This window comes from Anabas testudineus, chromosome 2 (assembly GCF_900324465.2).
Source record: "Anabas testudineus chromosome 2, fAnaTes1.2, whole genome shotgun sequence".
NCBI classification, from domain to species: Eukaryota; Metazoa; Chordata; class Actinopteri; order Anabantiformes; family Anabantidae; genus Anabas; species Anabas testudineus.
The window spans coordinates 10,414,671-10,428,613 of NC_046611.1; the positions used below are offsets into that span (position 1 = coordinate 10,414,671).

General features: G+C 41.7%; 1 protein-coding gene across 1 annotated transcript in view; it reads left to right on the forward strand.

The window, feature by feature from the left end:
* The first annotated feature begins 209 nt into the window (after positions 1-209).
* The window catches only part of LOC113164604 (fibroblast growth factor 14-like), a 50,928-nt gene continuing 37,194 nt past the window's right edge, over positions 210-13,943 (forward strand). Inside the window, exon 1 of the mRNA XM_026363971.1 lies at positions 210-659. Coding sequence (XP_026219756.1) covers positions 356-659 — 304 coding nt within the window. The 5' untranslated portion in view covers positions 210-355. The remainder of the gene's footprint in view (positions 660-13,943) is intronic.

A 13,943-nucleotide genomic window follows, 5' to 3' on the forward strand; every position in this document is an offset into this window, starting at 1 on the left:
AGCTGCCGCGTACCGCCGACTTCACGCTAGCGCCGCCGCATGCCTGTCAGCCGCTGCCGGTCCTCTCCCCGCGCCGCGCGGCAGACGACGCCATTTGAAGAGGAGCGCTCGGGGGGGTTTGACGCCGCGGCGGCCGGGCGGCAGCAGCGACCGCTCCTCCGCCGCTGAGGACCACCGGCCGCTGGGGCATCCGGAGGAAGAGAGCGCGGAGAAAAGCGCTGCAGCGGTTGCTCTTTTCCTGCCGCACGGGGACGACGTCGACGCTGAATACGTGCGATTCCTGGTCTCCGGGCTTGTGGAGGAACCGGGCGAGAAACCGGGCGACGAGCCGGGCTACCTGCTCTTATTCTTGTCTATGGTGCAGATTGGGGGGGCGAAGCACCGCCGAACTGAGCCCAACAGCTGGCCAGCTCTGCTGGCATGCAAACAGGGGGGCGGACCAGCCCCCATGCGGTGGGTGAATTTTAGGCTGCCGCATCCGGAGCGCCTCTCGTCCCCCACCTCCTCTTCCTCCACCTCCTTCTCCTCCTCCTCCTCCTCCTCCCCCCCAGTCTCAGCCAAATCCATGCGGTTTATTTGGAACAACATTTTCAGCAAAGGATCGCATATGCTGCAGTGTCTTTGTGGCAGGAGCCTCAAGAAAAACAAGAACCCAACTGGTGAGTTTGCTGTGTGTGCGTGTGCGCGCGTGTGTCTCAGTGTGTGCACCTCTCTTTGCATGTGTAAGTGCGCGTGTGGGGGTGATAGAGAAATACTTTATTGCGTGTCTGAGCGCGTGCGTGCGCGTGTATCCCCCCCCCCCTCCCGAGACTGCACTGTTCGGCTGCTTGCTGGGGTTTCTCTGCAATCGCAGTTGTGCAGCAAGTGAGTGCGCTACAGGGAGGGGGAGCGGGTTGGGGGGGGGGGGGGGGGGGGTTATGGTGGGGGGATAAAAGAAGGAGGGGACGTGATAACTTATTAGTACAGATCTGACTGCACAGTGGCTGTGCGTGCGTGCTGTGCGTGGCAGAGATGCTGCAGAAAATCAAGTCTAATGCAGCATGCAGACCCTTTCAGGCTTCGGTAACCTGCATGATTAAACAGCACATGGCTTTATTTAGACTTCCAGTGTGCATATGCAGTGTGTACTGCGAAGTAAGTGCGGAAAGTGTCTTTTCTTATGGCTGCAGACATTCCAGTCAGACTGTGCCAAAACAAACACCTCTTCTCATGAGATCAGCGCCTGAACGTGATGCTGTGTTCAGTAAAGCTCAGAGCGTCTTTTAGAGGACTGATTCGGAGGAATCATGTAATGTTTAAGGCGACTTTTTTCATTTAGGTGAGCTGTTAATCACCAGCCCAATACATGCTGCGCCCTCAGGCAACACCTCCATTCCCCTAAAGTTAGAGTTGAGTGCACATATGTGTAGATGTAACTTCAATTATCAGAGGTGGGACACCCATCTGCCACATGTCTCTGGCTGTATTCATCAGCAGGAAGCAGAGTGCAGGGACAATGTAATTAAGAGTGAAATTCACTTTAATTCAGCAGCAGGTCTTTTGATTCTCTTAGTCATGCTCTCCTGAGGGTACAGGACAGATTTAGATTTTGCTAAAAGCTTTGACCAGTTTGTTAGCTGTTTTCCAGCAGCCACTCTGTGCGAGGGGCAGAGATTGACATTGGCATTGTAACAGAGAGTGGACATTGTTGACACTACGGGTATGTTGACATTGCATCAGAGAGTTGGTTTCTGAACCCCTGGCACAGTGTTCAGAGGTGAGCAGCAGGCTCCACGCGGCAAAACGTGTAGTCTGATTATATGTTATTATGACCTCACTCATCTCTTGATGACCACACGATGTGACCACTCAGGTGCTTGAGAAGAGGCCCCACAATAAAGTTATTTAATACTTACTGTACATTTACTAAACATATGACTAATCAACTGATCAAGTCACAGAACATACAAACATTTTCCAACACATCCATGTTGTTTTAGGGCCAGTGGTCCAAGTCTGCATCTGGACATTATTCAGTAGTTTGCTTAGTGACACTTCATCTGGCTACTACAGGAGCAGTGCACTGCTGCATTTGTCTAATAGCCAGGATAGTATAGCAGTGGGATAGACACCAGTTGGTTTAGTGCAAAGTAAGTAGTGAAATAAAAAAAGTTTAAGAAAGTTTTTAAAATGTTCTTTAAAAGTCTCTCCTGCTACCATACTCAGAGCAACTATCATGCAAAATGTCCATTAGGTGGATATTTGACAAAACCTTCTGCAGCTGCTCTCCAAACATTAACAGCCATACTAGATGTGGTTATTTCAAATTAAATATTGGAATAACCACATCCGAACAAAACCATGAAACTAAAAACAAATAAAATGAGAGACAGAGACATAATTGCTGGTTTGTACTCTCTGTCCCTGAATGCTAAACAATCATCATTGCAAAACACTGTCCCTCTGGTTTGGAGCTGATGTGTTAAAAGGACATGTGAGCAAATATTTCAGCACCATGGACAGCAACCCATCACCCACAACCTCTGTGCTGCAGTGAAGTCCGTCATTAACTATGATCATTATGCTTTAGACATTTAATTTGCTTCGTTGGCGATAAACAACACCTGGCTTAAGTTTGTAAATATGCATTAAATTACTTTTTACAGATTTAATACTTGTATGTGAAAGTTACAAAGTCGCAGGTTTCTGCACATGATTTACAAAAATATGGCTGCGTATAAGAGTATCGACCTCATGCAGATGTATAAAAGATATGACTTGTAGTTTAAGTTGTAAATCACTCCCCTAGGGCTTTACTGTGTAGTAGAACTAATAAGTGATGTTGTCTTGTACATCAATATGTCTTTGGTCTCTCGCTGGTTGTTTTCTTCTGTGTAAACATACCAAAGAAAAAGGTACAGTATATGTGTGCGCTGGGTCATCTAATCTCTTGGAAAACACTCTAGCAGAAGGCGCTCTGCACCAAAGATAAACCATTAATCTCACAGATTAAAGGTGAAAACAAACAAAACAGAATCAATATAGGCGTGTTGGCGCAGGTGAAAGGACTAATTTGCTTCACAGAGCTCAACAGTTGTACCAACTGCAACGGTTTCAGGGCTTCTTTTCACTGCCTGCCAAAACAACACAGCCTGCGACTCTCACGGTGTCACAAGTGCTTGTGTTGTTTTGTGTCCTCTGGGTCTTTGCTTTAATTCATTTTTATATTGTCCTCCTCTTTGCTCGTTTGATGAATTGAAGCTTGAAGCTAAAATTGCTGGCTTAGGAGAGAGGAGAGAATGTGTGCACGCCCGTGATACATAAACATAGATTTTAACAACAGTGAAAAAGTTAAATGGACTGAATTAAACCACATTTTTGTTTTTAGTGTATATTACAGTATATTACTGTAAAAGGCCATTAGTCATGATATAAGACATTTATTAGTTCAAAGTCTTCCTGTAGCATTTGTCACACGCAAAAGTGTTGAAGTCCTGCACCGAAAAAGTTGTTTTATACATCTTAACTCAAGATCTACATGGCAGTGTTTCTGAGCTTTAACCACATCTTATGGTCTTCATCAGAAGTTGGCGTTGACTCAGTTGTCATCACCTTATCGAAAATTTTCATTCGCTGATTTTGGGCATCTGGCTGAATTTTGTCCCCTTATTCTCTGTTGTAATAACAGATACTTCACCAATCAGACATTTGTCTTTTGCATATGAACACAGAAAGTGTAAACGTGAAAAAGAAGATCACTCCATTCAGTACACAGTCTCTGAGGGAACGACTAAGTTGCCACCAGTATCCTGCAGCCAGGCTCACAGATTTACAGCAGCCAGCACCATTTAGCTGTCACTCTCTCTTTTAATTAAAGAAAACACATTAACTGTCTCCCTTGGTGTGTATGTGTAGTACACGCAGCAGTTCGCTGTGAAATATGGACCTGCTGTAGGTAGGGAGGGGGGAGCTTTTTGTTGACTCGGCATTTGTTACGTTTTTTCCTCTAAATTGCACAATTTAGTGAAGGTCCATTGAGAGAGCAGTAACACAGCTTTGTTTATTGTGTTTGTGTTTGTGTGTGTGTGTGTGTGTGTGTGTGTGTGTGTGTGTGTGTGTGTGTGTGTGTGTGTGTGTGTGTGTGTGTGTATCAGTATGAATGTATTCACTGAAAACCAACATATAGCTTCTTCTTCTTTCTTCCTATTATTTGATTAATTAAGTACAGTATTTTTTTTTTTTACTTAACATTTTGATCATAATAATACAATTTGCAAAATAACAAGACTTAAAGTCGGAGGCCTCATTAATGGTCCCAGGAGGCCATTTTAATGAAAGGTCATCCTACTGTTTCTCTCCATGGGAAGCTATAAATAAGAGGAAAGGTCAGGGGTTACTAAAATGCATTCTCTTGAGAGTGCGTGTTTGTTTTTGGTAGGTGTTGGTGATAGCAAATGTGTCTGTTTACACTGACATCACTATAGACCAGTGAAGGCAGCACACAGGTGGACACAGGTGGAGGTTTATGTGTTCACAGTGCAGCCAAATGAATCATGGACTTATAGATGACTTGTCCTTTTCAAGTCAATTCAATTTTTATTTTATTTATATAGATTCAAATCTCTCATCTCAAGACACTTCACAGTGTTTAAGGTTTAAGACCTTACAAAATATAACTATACAGATTTATAAAGAAAACCCAACAACCCCACTTCAGCAAATGCTGGGTGACAGTGGAGAGGAAAAACTTCCTTTAGAGGAAGAAACTTTCAAAAGAACCAGGCTCAGGGTGGGCGGCCATCTGCCTCGACTGGTTGGGGTGATTGGAAAGAGAAGAGAGAAAAGAATAGCCGGCAAAAAAAACAACAACAACAACAAGCAGCAAACACACTGGGCAGGTTGGTAGAACCAGTAACTTCACTCTGAAGACATACAGCTGGAGACATACAGCTCCAAGGCTGAGGATACCTACAAAAAAGTACAGAGAGAGGGAGACACAACTACGGAAGAGAGAAGACACAATGTTGATGACATGCAATCATATCATTTGAATGTATAGTGGAGAGGAGAGAAGCCAACGGAGAGAAGCTAATGTAGGAGAAATATTATCTCTCTTCTTAATTCCAGTCAGAATTCTGACCGCAGCATTCTGGATTAACTGGAGGCTTTTTAAGGAATTATTGGGACGTCCCATTAGTGAATTACAATAGTCCATTGTAGATGTAACAAATGCATTGACTCATTTTTCAGCATCACTTCAGAGCCACACAATGAACACCAGAAACAGCTCGCTCTGGGTGGTCTTCTTCTGAAATAGTGCTTCAATGGCAACATACTTTTGATGTTATAGTTCACAGTTTAGGTTTAGACAATAAAACAACTTGGATAGATTTAGAGAATGATCTTTTTGGGTAGCAAAATAAATAAATTAATGTAAATGAGAAGACCTTTACTGTCATATGTCTCAGTCATCCAGGTAAAGTTATCTGAAATTTAAGTCATGGTAATTAAATTTCCTTCTTGTTAGGTCGAAACCTGTCATTCCTCATTCAAATAGGTTATGGATTAAAACTGACTACTATTTTGAAATGGTCTAAGAACAGTAGCCTCCCATGATAAACTTCTGTATTTTGTCACTTCGCCTATCCACTCCTACTCCTCCTCATTTCTTCATTACTACAAAGTTATTATAGTCAAAAGTTTATGTATTTGAAAGTCGTTAGAGCTTAAGGAATCAACGCTTGAATCAACTGTAACTGTGTGAATGGGCTTAAACCAGCCTCATTCATTGTTAAAGAGAATAAGGCACAATGTTACTCAATGTCTTGTGTCCCTCGTGGCGTGACCCACATACAGTAGAGACTTTCAGCCGTTATAGCACGCGTAGGTGTGCGGGCCTACGCACATACACACACGTCTGCTGAACTTCTCTGGAGAGTCGCCATTAAGGTATCATACTTAATATTTTATTTAAACACTGGAGTATAGCAGTAGGCTTTGTGCCAACTCAGATCTGTCTCTGTAAGTGAAAGGCCCACACACACTATATGCAGTATATTTATGTTATTTAACACTATCTTGACATTTTCTTTTAGTTTCAACCCTGTATTTAAAAGCTTTTTCTAGATCTTTCTTCAAAATTCATTTCTGTAAAATTCATTTCTGTAAAATTCATTTCTGTAAAATTCATTTCTGTAAAATTCATTTCTGTAATCTTTTCTCGAGCTTCAACAGAGTAGATTCCTGCATGTTTCCTTCTCTGCCTTTGATTCTGAGTTGCGTGCTGTTACGTTGTCCAAATGTGATGAGTTGACATAAATAGTGACAGTCATAGTGATGTCTGTCCTCTAAGGGCACATGGAGGGTTTGGGTGCAATACTGTAATGTGCTCCCTTGTGTGTGTGTGTGTGTGTGTGTGTGTGTGAAGGAGAAAGACAGAGCACACTCGTTAGCTCATGGCCTCATTGTCCAAACACACTGAGTCTGCAGAAAGACATTATGACTTTGCCGGACTGACCTGCTTTCGCCTGAGCCCATCATGTACGTCATACTTCACACACACTACACAGGAACTGTCAACAAATCACACTGGTAACGCAGACACTGTGCAGTGCAGTGACATAGGTCATCTTACATAATAAGATCAGGACAAACCAAAAAATACAGTTTCTGACAAAGAGTCAAAAGATGACGTGGTACATTTAGATGCTCACTGTAGTTTAGCACAGTACATTACTCACTTCACACTTATCACACTTATCACCTTGGTAATAGTGGTTCCCTTCGCTGTCAAACTCTCCACTATCATCTCATTCCCAAACACAGGGTCACAAGGCCCCTGCTGGACCCCTTAGTTAAATATATCAAGTGGGTGGTGCAGTTAATATGGAACTGCGCTTTATTCTGCAACACAATGACTGCTCTGGGACATATGGAAGGATTTCTTGAGGAGACGTCTCAGCACTGCTACATCTCACCATAATCACCAACTTTGTGCCAACTGTGAAAACCTTCATGTTTCAGCGACTAAAACCAACTCTCATCCTAAAAACTGTCCAGCAGAGGAAATATCTAAGTGCACCTTTAAATCTACCTTAGCGGCTGGCATCTCTAGGTGTCAATTAGTCAAAGCAGAAGTGGTAAAAGAGAGTGCACCTAAATGACTAAACCTCCACCCACCCCTCAATATTTCCTTTCATGTCTCAGCTGCAAATGTTTAAGCACTAGACCTTGAAACTACCATCTGCTATATCATTGTATTTCTGTTTTGAGAGAACAGTACTGATGTTAAAGGAGATGATTGTAGTTACTGCAGCGTGTCACTGTCAAAAAAAGGGAAAGAAAATGATGAGAAACCACTGCTGTTGATTACATTGTTGATTCTGTTCAGCTGTGGAAACACTATCATTTTCAAAATTAGGCAACGAGCAAAAGAGGAAAGGTGAATGAGGGAATGTGTGTGTCTGTGTGTGTGCAGGCCCGTGTGTGTTTGGACAGCTCTAGCTCCAGGTTTCTGTCAAGAGAGAGTGAGTGCTGAGTGTTATTTTTCCAAGTGCACTTAAAAAGCAGCAGGGCATCAAAGGCTCCACTAAGAAGTGTTTTCACAGATTGGATGATAAGAAGCAGAGAAACACTTGACAACAACTCAGTCTCTTTCTGACTCGCTGCATAAAAAGTGTTTAATTGGAGACGTCCAATAAACATAGTCGCTGTGTTGTAATATATACAGTATTTGACTAAATAATCCCAACTCAAGGTGCACTTACTATTGGTTCCGAGAGCTTTAACCCCGAGCTGGCTCTTGTTAAAGGCCATACACTGTAGACGGTCGCCTAGGGCGTCACATGCTGGAGGGGGCACTTCTGCAAGCCCTCAAAGGATAATTTTGTCTAGGGCACCAAAACAGCTAAAACCGACTCTGCTTTAACTGTAACACGGGGAAACTCAGTGTTAGTCATCTGGTTTGGCCTTGAAGTTAGCGTAAAATGTTTATTCTTTACCTCAACAGTACCTCAAGGACTATTTACCATTTTACAGAGCTTTTCGAGATAATTATTTAATAAAAAAAAAAGCTTTGTTCATCTCATGTCCATTTGGATCCATCTCCACGCTTCAATTCTTTCCACAAATACATTTTGGCAGAACATCATTTCCACTGACTAGAAAACAACACCATTACTCATTTGTTCATATTACTATTATGAACTTATGTTGGTGTTCTTCGAGTCATGTTTATAATGACTATTTATCTACATCTTCTACTAAATAAATGTAAATTCAGCCAGTTAGTGTTTCAGAGTATAACCGAGATTTCTGATGGGTGATATTCTACCTGGTAGAGGCCTTTCTCTTTTTTTAGTGCCTCTTCTCTTTATCTCAGTTCTCAACATGTTGTCGCTCTCAATCCCACACTCTTGAGCTGACTTTTGGTCTTTTCTTGTCTGACTTAACCTTTCGCCTGATGACAGCCTCGCATGACATAATCTGTCCCACTCACTATCTCTCTGTGTGTGTGTGTGTGTGATAGAGAGAGGCCAGTTTGGGGGAGTCAATACAATTTAAGAAGTGAGTTTTCCAAGGAGTCCCTTGTGCTGGTGTTTACAGGTATGTCTGTGTGTTAGTCATGGACTTTGAGTTTATACTGAAGGTAGCAGAGAGGAGAATAAAGGCTGCTTTGGGCAGAGCTGAGCCAGGTAAGAAACTCTTTACAATGGAAACGTATCCTGAGACAGAGACAGAGTGACTTCAGTCCTTTTTTAAGTTTATTTAATGTTCATATTCAAAGAGTGAACAGATTCAGAAATTTACTTCAAACCCTCCAGCGTTAATTTGAGCTCTTTTCAGATTATAGACCTTTTAGTAAGTTGCAACAAAAAAGCAAACGTTGCAAGCAAAGGAGAATGGGAACAATTTAAAAAGAGGTTAATATATATTTTCCCTTAACAACTTTTTAAATTATATTTTATTGACACGTTAGCCTTTTATTTGTATGTCATGCAACAGAAGTCCCCAGCCAGACTCAAACCAGGGGTTTGAATGGGCATGAAGTCCTGCCTTATGTAAAAGTACAAAGGTATTGGCATACAAGTATGTTATAAGTACCACAAATGAAATCTTCAATGGAGAGAATATGATTTTAGTGGATTACAACTATTTCTGCATTAATATATAAACACCACTAATGTAGCAGCTGGTGAATGGAGGGCTAAATCTAACTAGCAGATGGTTAATCTATAATATTTCAAAATAGCTACCAGTAACTGCAAAGATACAGGTAACTATTTCAAAAAAAGCACAATCTTTATTTTAAATAAAGCACAATCACTCCAGAACTGCACTTGTACAGTACTTGAGTAAATGTTCTTTGTTACTTTCCAACCCTGAAAACAGAGAGGGCAAGGTAATAACACACGCTCACTTATTTTACGTCTATACGGAGAATGACTAATAATATTTTTTATAACAACTTGAGAATGTACTATAGATACACACAATAACTGTGATTTGTAGTCACGCCTCACTTTCTGCTCTGTGTGCAGGACCCTGTATAATACTGCAGATGAGATCATGATTCCACTAAAGCTGCTCGTCTGTTGCTTCCTTCATAGCAAAGTCGTTTACTTGTTCTACTTCTTTGTTGATGACAAGAGAAGGTAACGATGCAAAATCATGTACAGCATGAGGCCAGTTTTACTCTCAACCCCAACTTTAGTGTTGGATCAAACCCACTGGATCCAACACTGAAGACATAAATCTTTAAATAACAGGGTTTCATCTTAAAAAATGCTCAGTCATTTCCTCAAACAGCTGGTCTCTGCAGTTTCTAGAGAAAGAAGCTCAAACAGGAGTAAATGGTGCATTTGTTGGGGACTATTTTTAGCTGTGGATTAGCACAACTTTGTCTCTAGTGAGTATTTTCAGCAGCAAGATGGTGTGTGTGGGACTGGTACAGAGGAATAAGCTGTGTCAGAATGGTTGATGGATCAATTTTTGGTTGGGTTTTGGTCTTCGTGTGTGTGTGTGTGTATTGATAATTGAAAAACATCCTCTTTTGCAATTTCATGCTAGTTTGTTACACATTGTAACGCACATTAACACCCAGTCACCTCAAATCCATTAGCCTGTCCTCTCTAATCTCTAAGGTCCTGGACGTTTTTATAGTATGACAATGCACAGCACTTATTCAGCAGTGAGTAGGTGTGCTGTAGTTTATCCCCTCACCTGTGAGAAGTGATGCTCTCAGAGTTGTGTTGTGGTCAAATTTGGATTAAACGCTTATGTTAGCTCCATGGCCTCAATGGGATCCTCTAATGGGCCGTGTTGCTGAACACTTCATGTCGTCATTGTCAGAGGGATTTCTGTATGCACTGCTTTAATGCAGGACTGTGGGGGAAACAGGATCTCAGAAGCCTCTGAACTCAGCTATTGAAGGTTATTTTAAGAGTTTTAACTTTATGTGCTGTCTGTCCATATATAAACGTACATGCTGATAAAATATTTCATTAACCTTACACATTTCTTGATTTAAACTCAGCACAGGCAGAACTCACAAATAGCAACAACAATGCAAAGATGCTTTTCTAACCATCCACCACCTGGTCTTTTCTCCTCCTCCATCCAACTGCCTGAACTTTTCTCTGCAGAGAAGTGTAAGGAACAACAAGTTTTTTCATTCCACAATAGCTGAAAATAAGCATTTTATTACTCAGACTATGGCTGCCCGCTAAGTTCTCGCCCAGCATGTGCACGACTGTGGGTGGCACTGGAAACACTCTCTTTTGTTGAGCCTTGAATGCTTAACAAAGTTTAGTCTCTTGTCACATTGTCAACCTACGCTTCCCATCCACGTTATTCCAAACTAATTTTGTGTCTTATTCAGTCAGCGGCACATAACGCGCGTGTTTGAAAGCCGACTAAAGCTCGCTGCTAAAGAAAAAGAATGAATCTGTCATCAACAGCAACACGCTGATCTCTAATATCCTTCGTTGTCTGGAAAATCTGGAGCAGATCAGAAGTCGACATATTGCTCGGTCTTTAATATGATGCCAAAGTGTTGTGAAAGCTCTGCCAACACAATCAAACACTGACCAGCCTGAGATGTGACTGACTCATTACAGAGAGGCCAGCAGGTTACAGTGATGTAAACATCTCAGAGGCATGAGAAGAAAATCAATGGTGTTGCTCATTAAAGGGCAAGTACGCGGAAATGCACTGCTGGCAGAAGAGCGGAGGGAATAGTGGTGTAGCTTAGACTGAAAGCTGAAGGGAACCATTCACTGTTTTACACACACCAAGAAGGAATATTACTTATATTCTGTTTATTACTGTATTCTGTTATACTATCCTTTACTATACTAACCTCATTTGTGCTGAACAACGTCTTCAGCATCAACAGCTGTTTGTGTTAGTTCAGCTTTTACTTCTCTTAAGGCACAAAAGCCACACAACCAGAGATGTAATGTGGTGAAAGTTGGGTCCAAAGTTAAAGTAAACACTGGGTTTCACGATTTCTAGAAACACCTATTGTAACATATTGGTACAACCTGTACAGTTTCTGCTTCCTCTCCGTTCCCCTACCTGAAATGTTATATAAACATTTTTTATTCATGCCACCTCGACTTTCAGCACCTTCTTAATTCAAACTCTTGCTGGAAGGCTTTCTCCCTTCAGTCTCTGTAGTTATCTCTCCCCCCATCCCCATAGTTCCACCCGCTCTTTCTCTTCCTCGCCTCTTTTCCCCCTCCTTCTCGTCTTTCTCTGTAGTTTTTCTGTGACTTTTTGGGGAAAGATCTGGAGCGCTTATGTAACCACTCTGACGCAGAAGACTTCCATTTTCAGCTGTTATCATTTTGCGTAGAAAATTGCCACTGATGACTTGAGTCTCCTGCTGTACCTGCTTTAGCGGCCGCCTGTGACCTCTGACCTCTCTGAAACATGCAAACTTGGAGGAAAAAGCCTCAAGACAATATGTACAAATACTGGTTTTCCTGTAGACATCACTGAAAATGAGCTGCTGCTTTACCTGGCAGCCATAAAGTTAAGTTACAGTTGACGGGACAATTTTAGACCAGTGTTTTTTACTGCTGGTGACTCTGGGGAGATGGCATGACTAACAGGAATTGACTTTCACTGTTATTGCTTCACACTTCAAAGTACGGACAACACCAGACTTTTTTAGAACAGCATTTCCTGGGAATATCCCCTTGAAATGTCCCTGAAGCTAAAAACCGAGAGCTTTTAAAAGAAAGATCAATAGTAGAGAGTGAGGTGTTTAGAGGGCCACGGTCCATGAAACCTCCTATTAACATCCAAATCCTGCTGTTGTGAGCAGCTGGAAGCACTTAACCTCAATATGCAGACAGGTCTCAGGACATTTCCAAGTCAGATACACCGATATTTTTTGATATAGTCGAAATAAAATAATTAATTTTAATTTTGTGTATTATCGGCTGTGTTTTAATGAGTGAAACCAAATGTGTAAAAGGTACAAAATTACTCAAGTAAATGCAAGTACTTGCTTCAAAAAAAGTATTGTAAACACTGTTGAGCTCGTTGTTGACAACGTGAATAAATTCATTAATTTAATTAAGTGTAATTCTATGTGAAGCATGATGAAGCTGATTAAAACTACTTTATGAACTGACCTGTGTTTAATCCTCAATAATACACAGTACATACATAAGGAAACACTTCAATCACACTCTTGATGAATTAATTATTTAAGTTGAAAATAGTAAAACTAATCAACATTATATAGTTGGTTTAGAGCAAAATGGTTAATAGAAACCAAAATCATCAGCACATGAAAAAACTAAATCCAAGGGTCATCCAAGTTACATGATCTCCTCTCGGATTCCGCAGGACAACATCTGGACAACCTGTGGTGGTACTTGATGATTGCTGATGCACCCATACTAAACGTCCCATAGCTGCTCAATTGGATATATGTTAGGTGAACATGAGGGCATGAGGTGGGCACTGTCCTACATCAAGAGGACCACTACACCAGTGTGAAGGTCTGACAACCCCTCTGAGGATTTAATGTTGGTACCTCACAGCATTCAGGGTACCATTGGCTATAATATGGAGGTATTTGTGGCCCTGCCACGCTTCCCCACACTATCACTGACCCACCAGCCCGGTCAAGCTCGATGATGTTACAGGCAGGACAACGTTCACCATAGTGTGTCCAGACTCTTTCACGCCTGTCACATGAGCTCAGTGTGGACCTGCTTTCATCTGTGAAGTGAACGGGGCACCAGTGTTGTGTGGTGCTGGGCTGTGAGCACAGGTCGTATTAGAGGATGGCCAGCCCTCATGCTAACCTCACGCAGTCTGTGTCTGACAGTTTGGTCAGAGACATGCACACTAGTGGTCTGCTGGAGGTCATTTTGTAGAGCTCTCACATCACTCTTCATGTTTCTCCTCACACAAACCGACCTGTGCAAACTGACTGGGCTGCAGGGACTGCCGCATGCTACCAGTACTGACAAGGACACTAGCAACACACAAAACCTAAGAAGAATCATTCAGGAAGAATGAAGAGCAAACTTCTGTCTGTGGCCACCACATGAAAAAACATTTCCTGTTTGGGGGGAGTCTTGCTTTTCCTTGCTATCATTGCACCTTGTGATTCTCTAATTTGCACCAAAGAAGGTGAAAGTGATTCACAATCACTTGTGCTTCCTCAGTGAACAGATTGATACTGCTGAAATTGAACTAACTTAGAGTTATACTTTGATAATTATAGGTTCCTTTATTCATAAATTGTTTTGTTGTAGATTTTGTGTAAGAATCTAGTCCACTAACCTTCTCTCTTCCTACTCTCCTATGCTCCACTCATCAGTTCATGTGGGCTTCATTATGAAACTATCTAAAACTTACTAGTCCAGCAGAAATCATTCGTTTTGTTTTTTTGCTTTTTCATTTGAGCGTCTAAGCCTCTTTAGTTTCAGGTTCAGTTT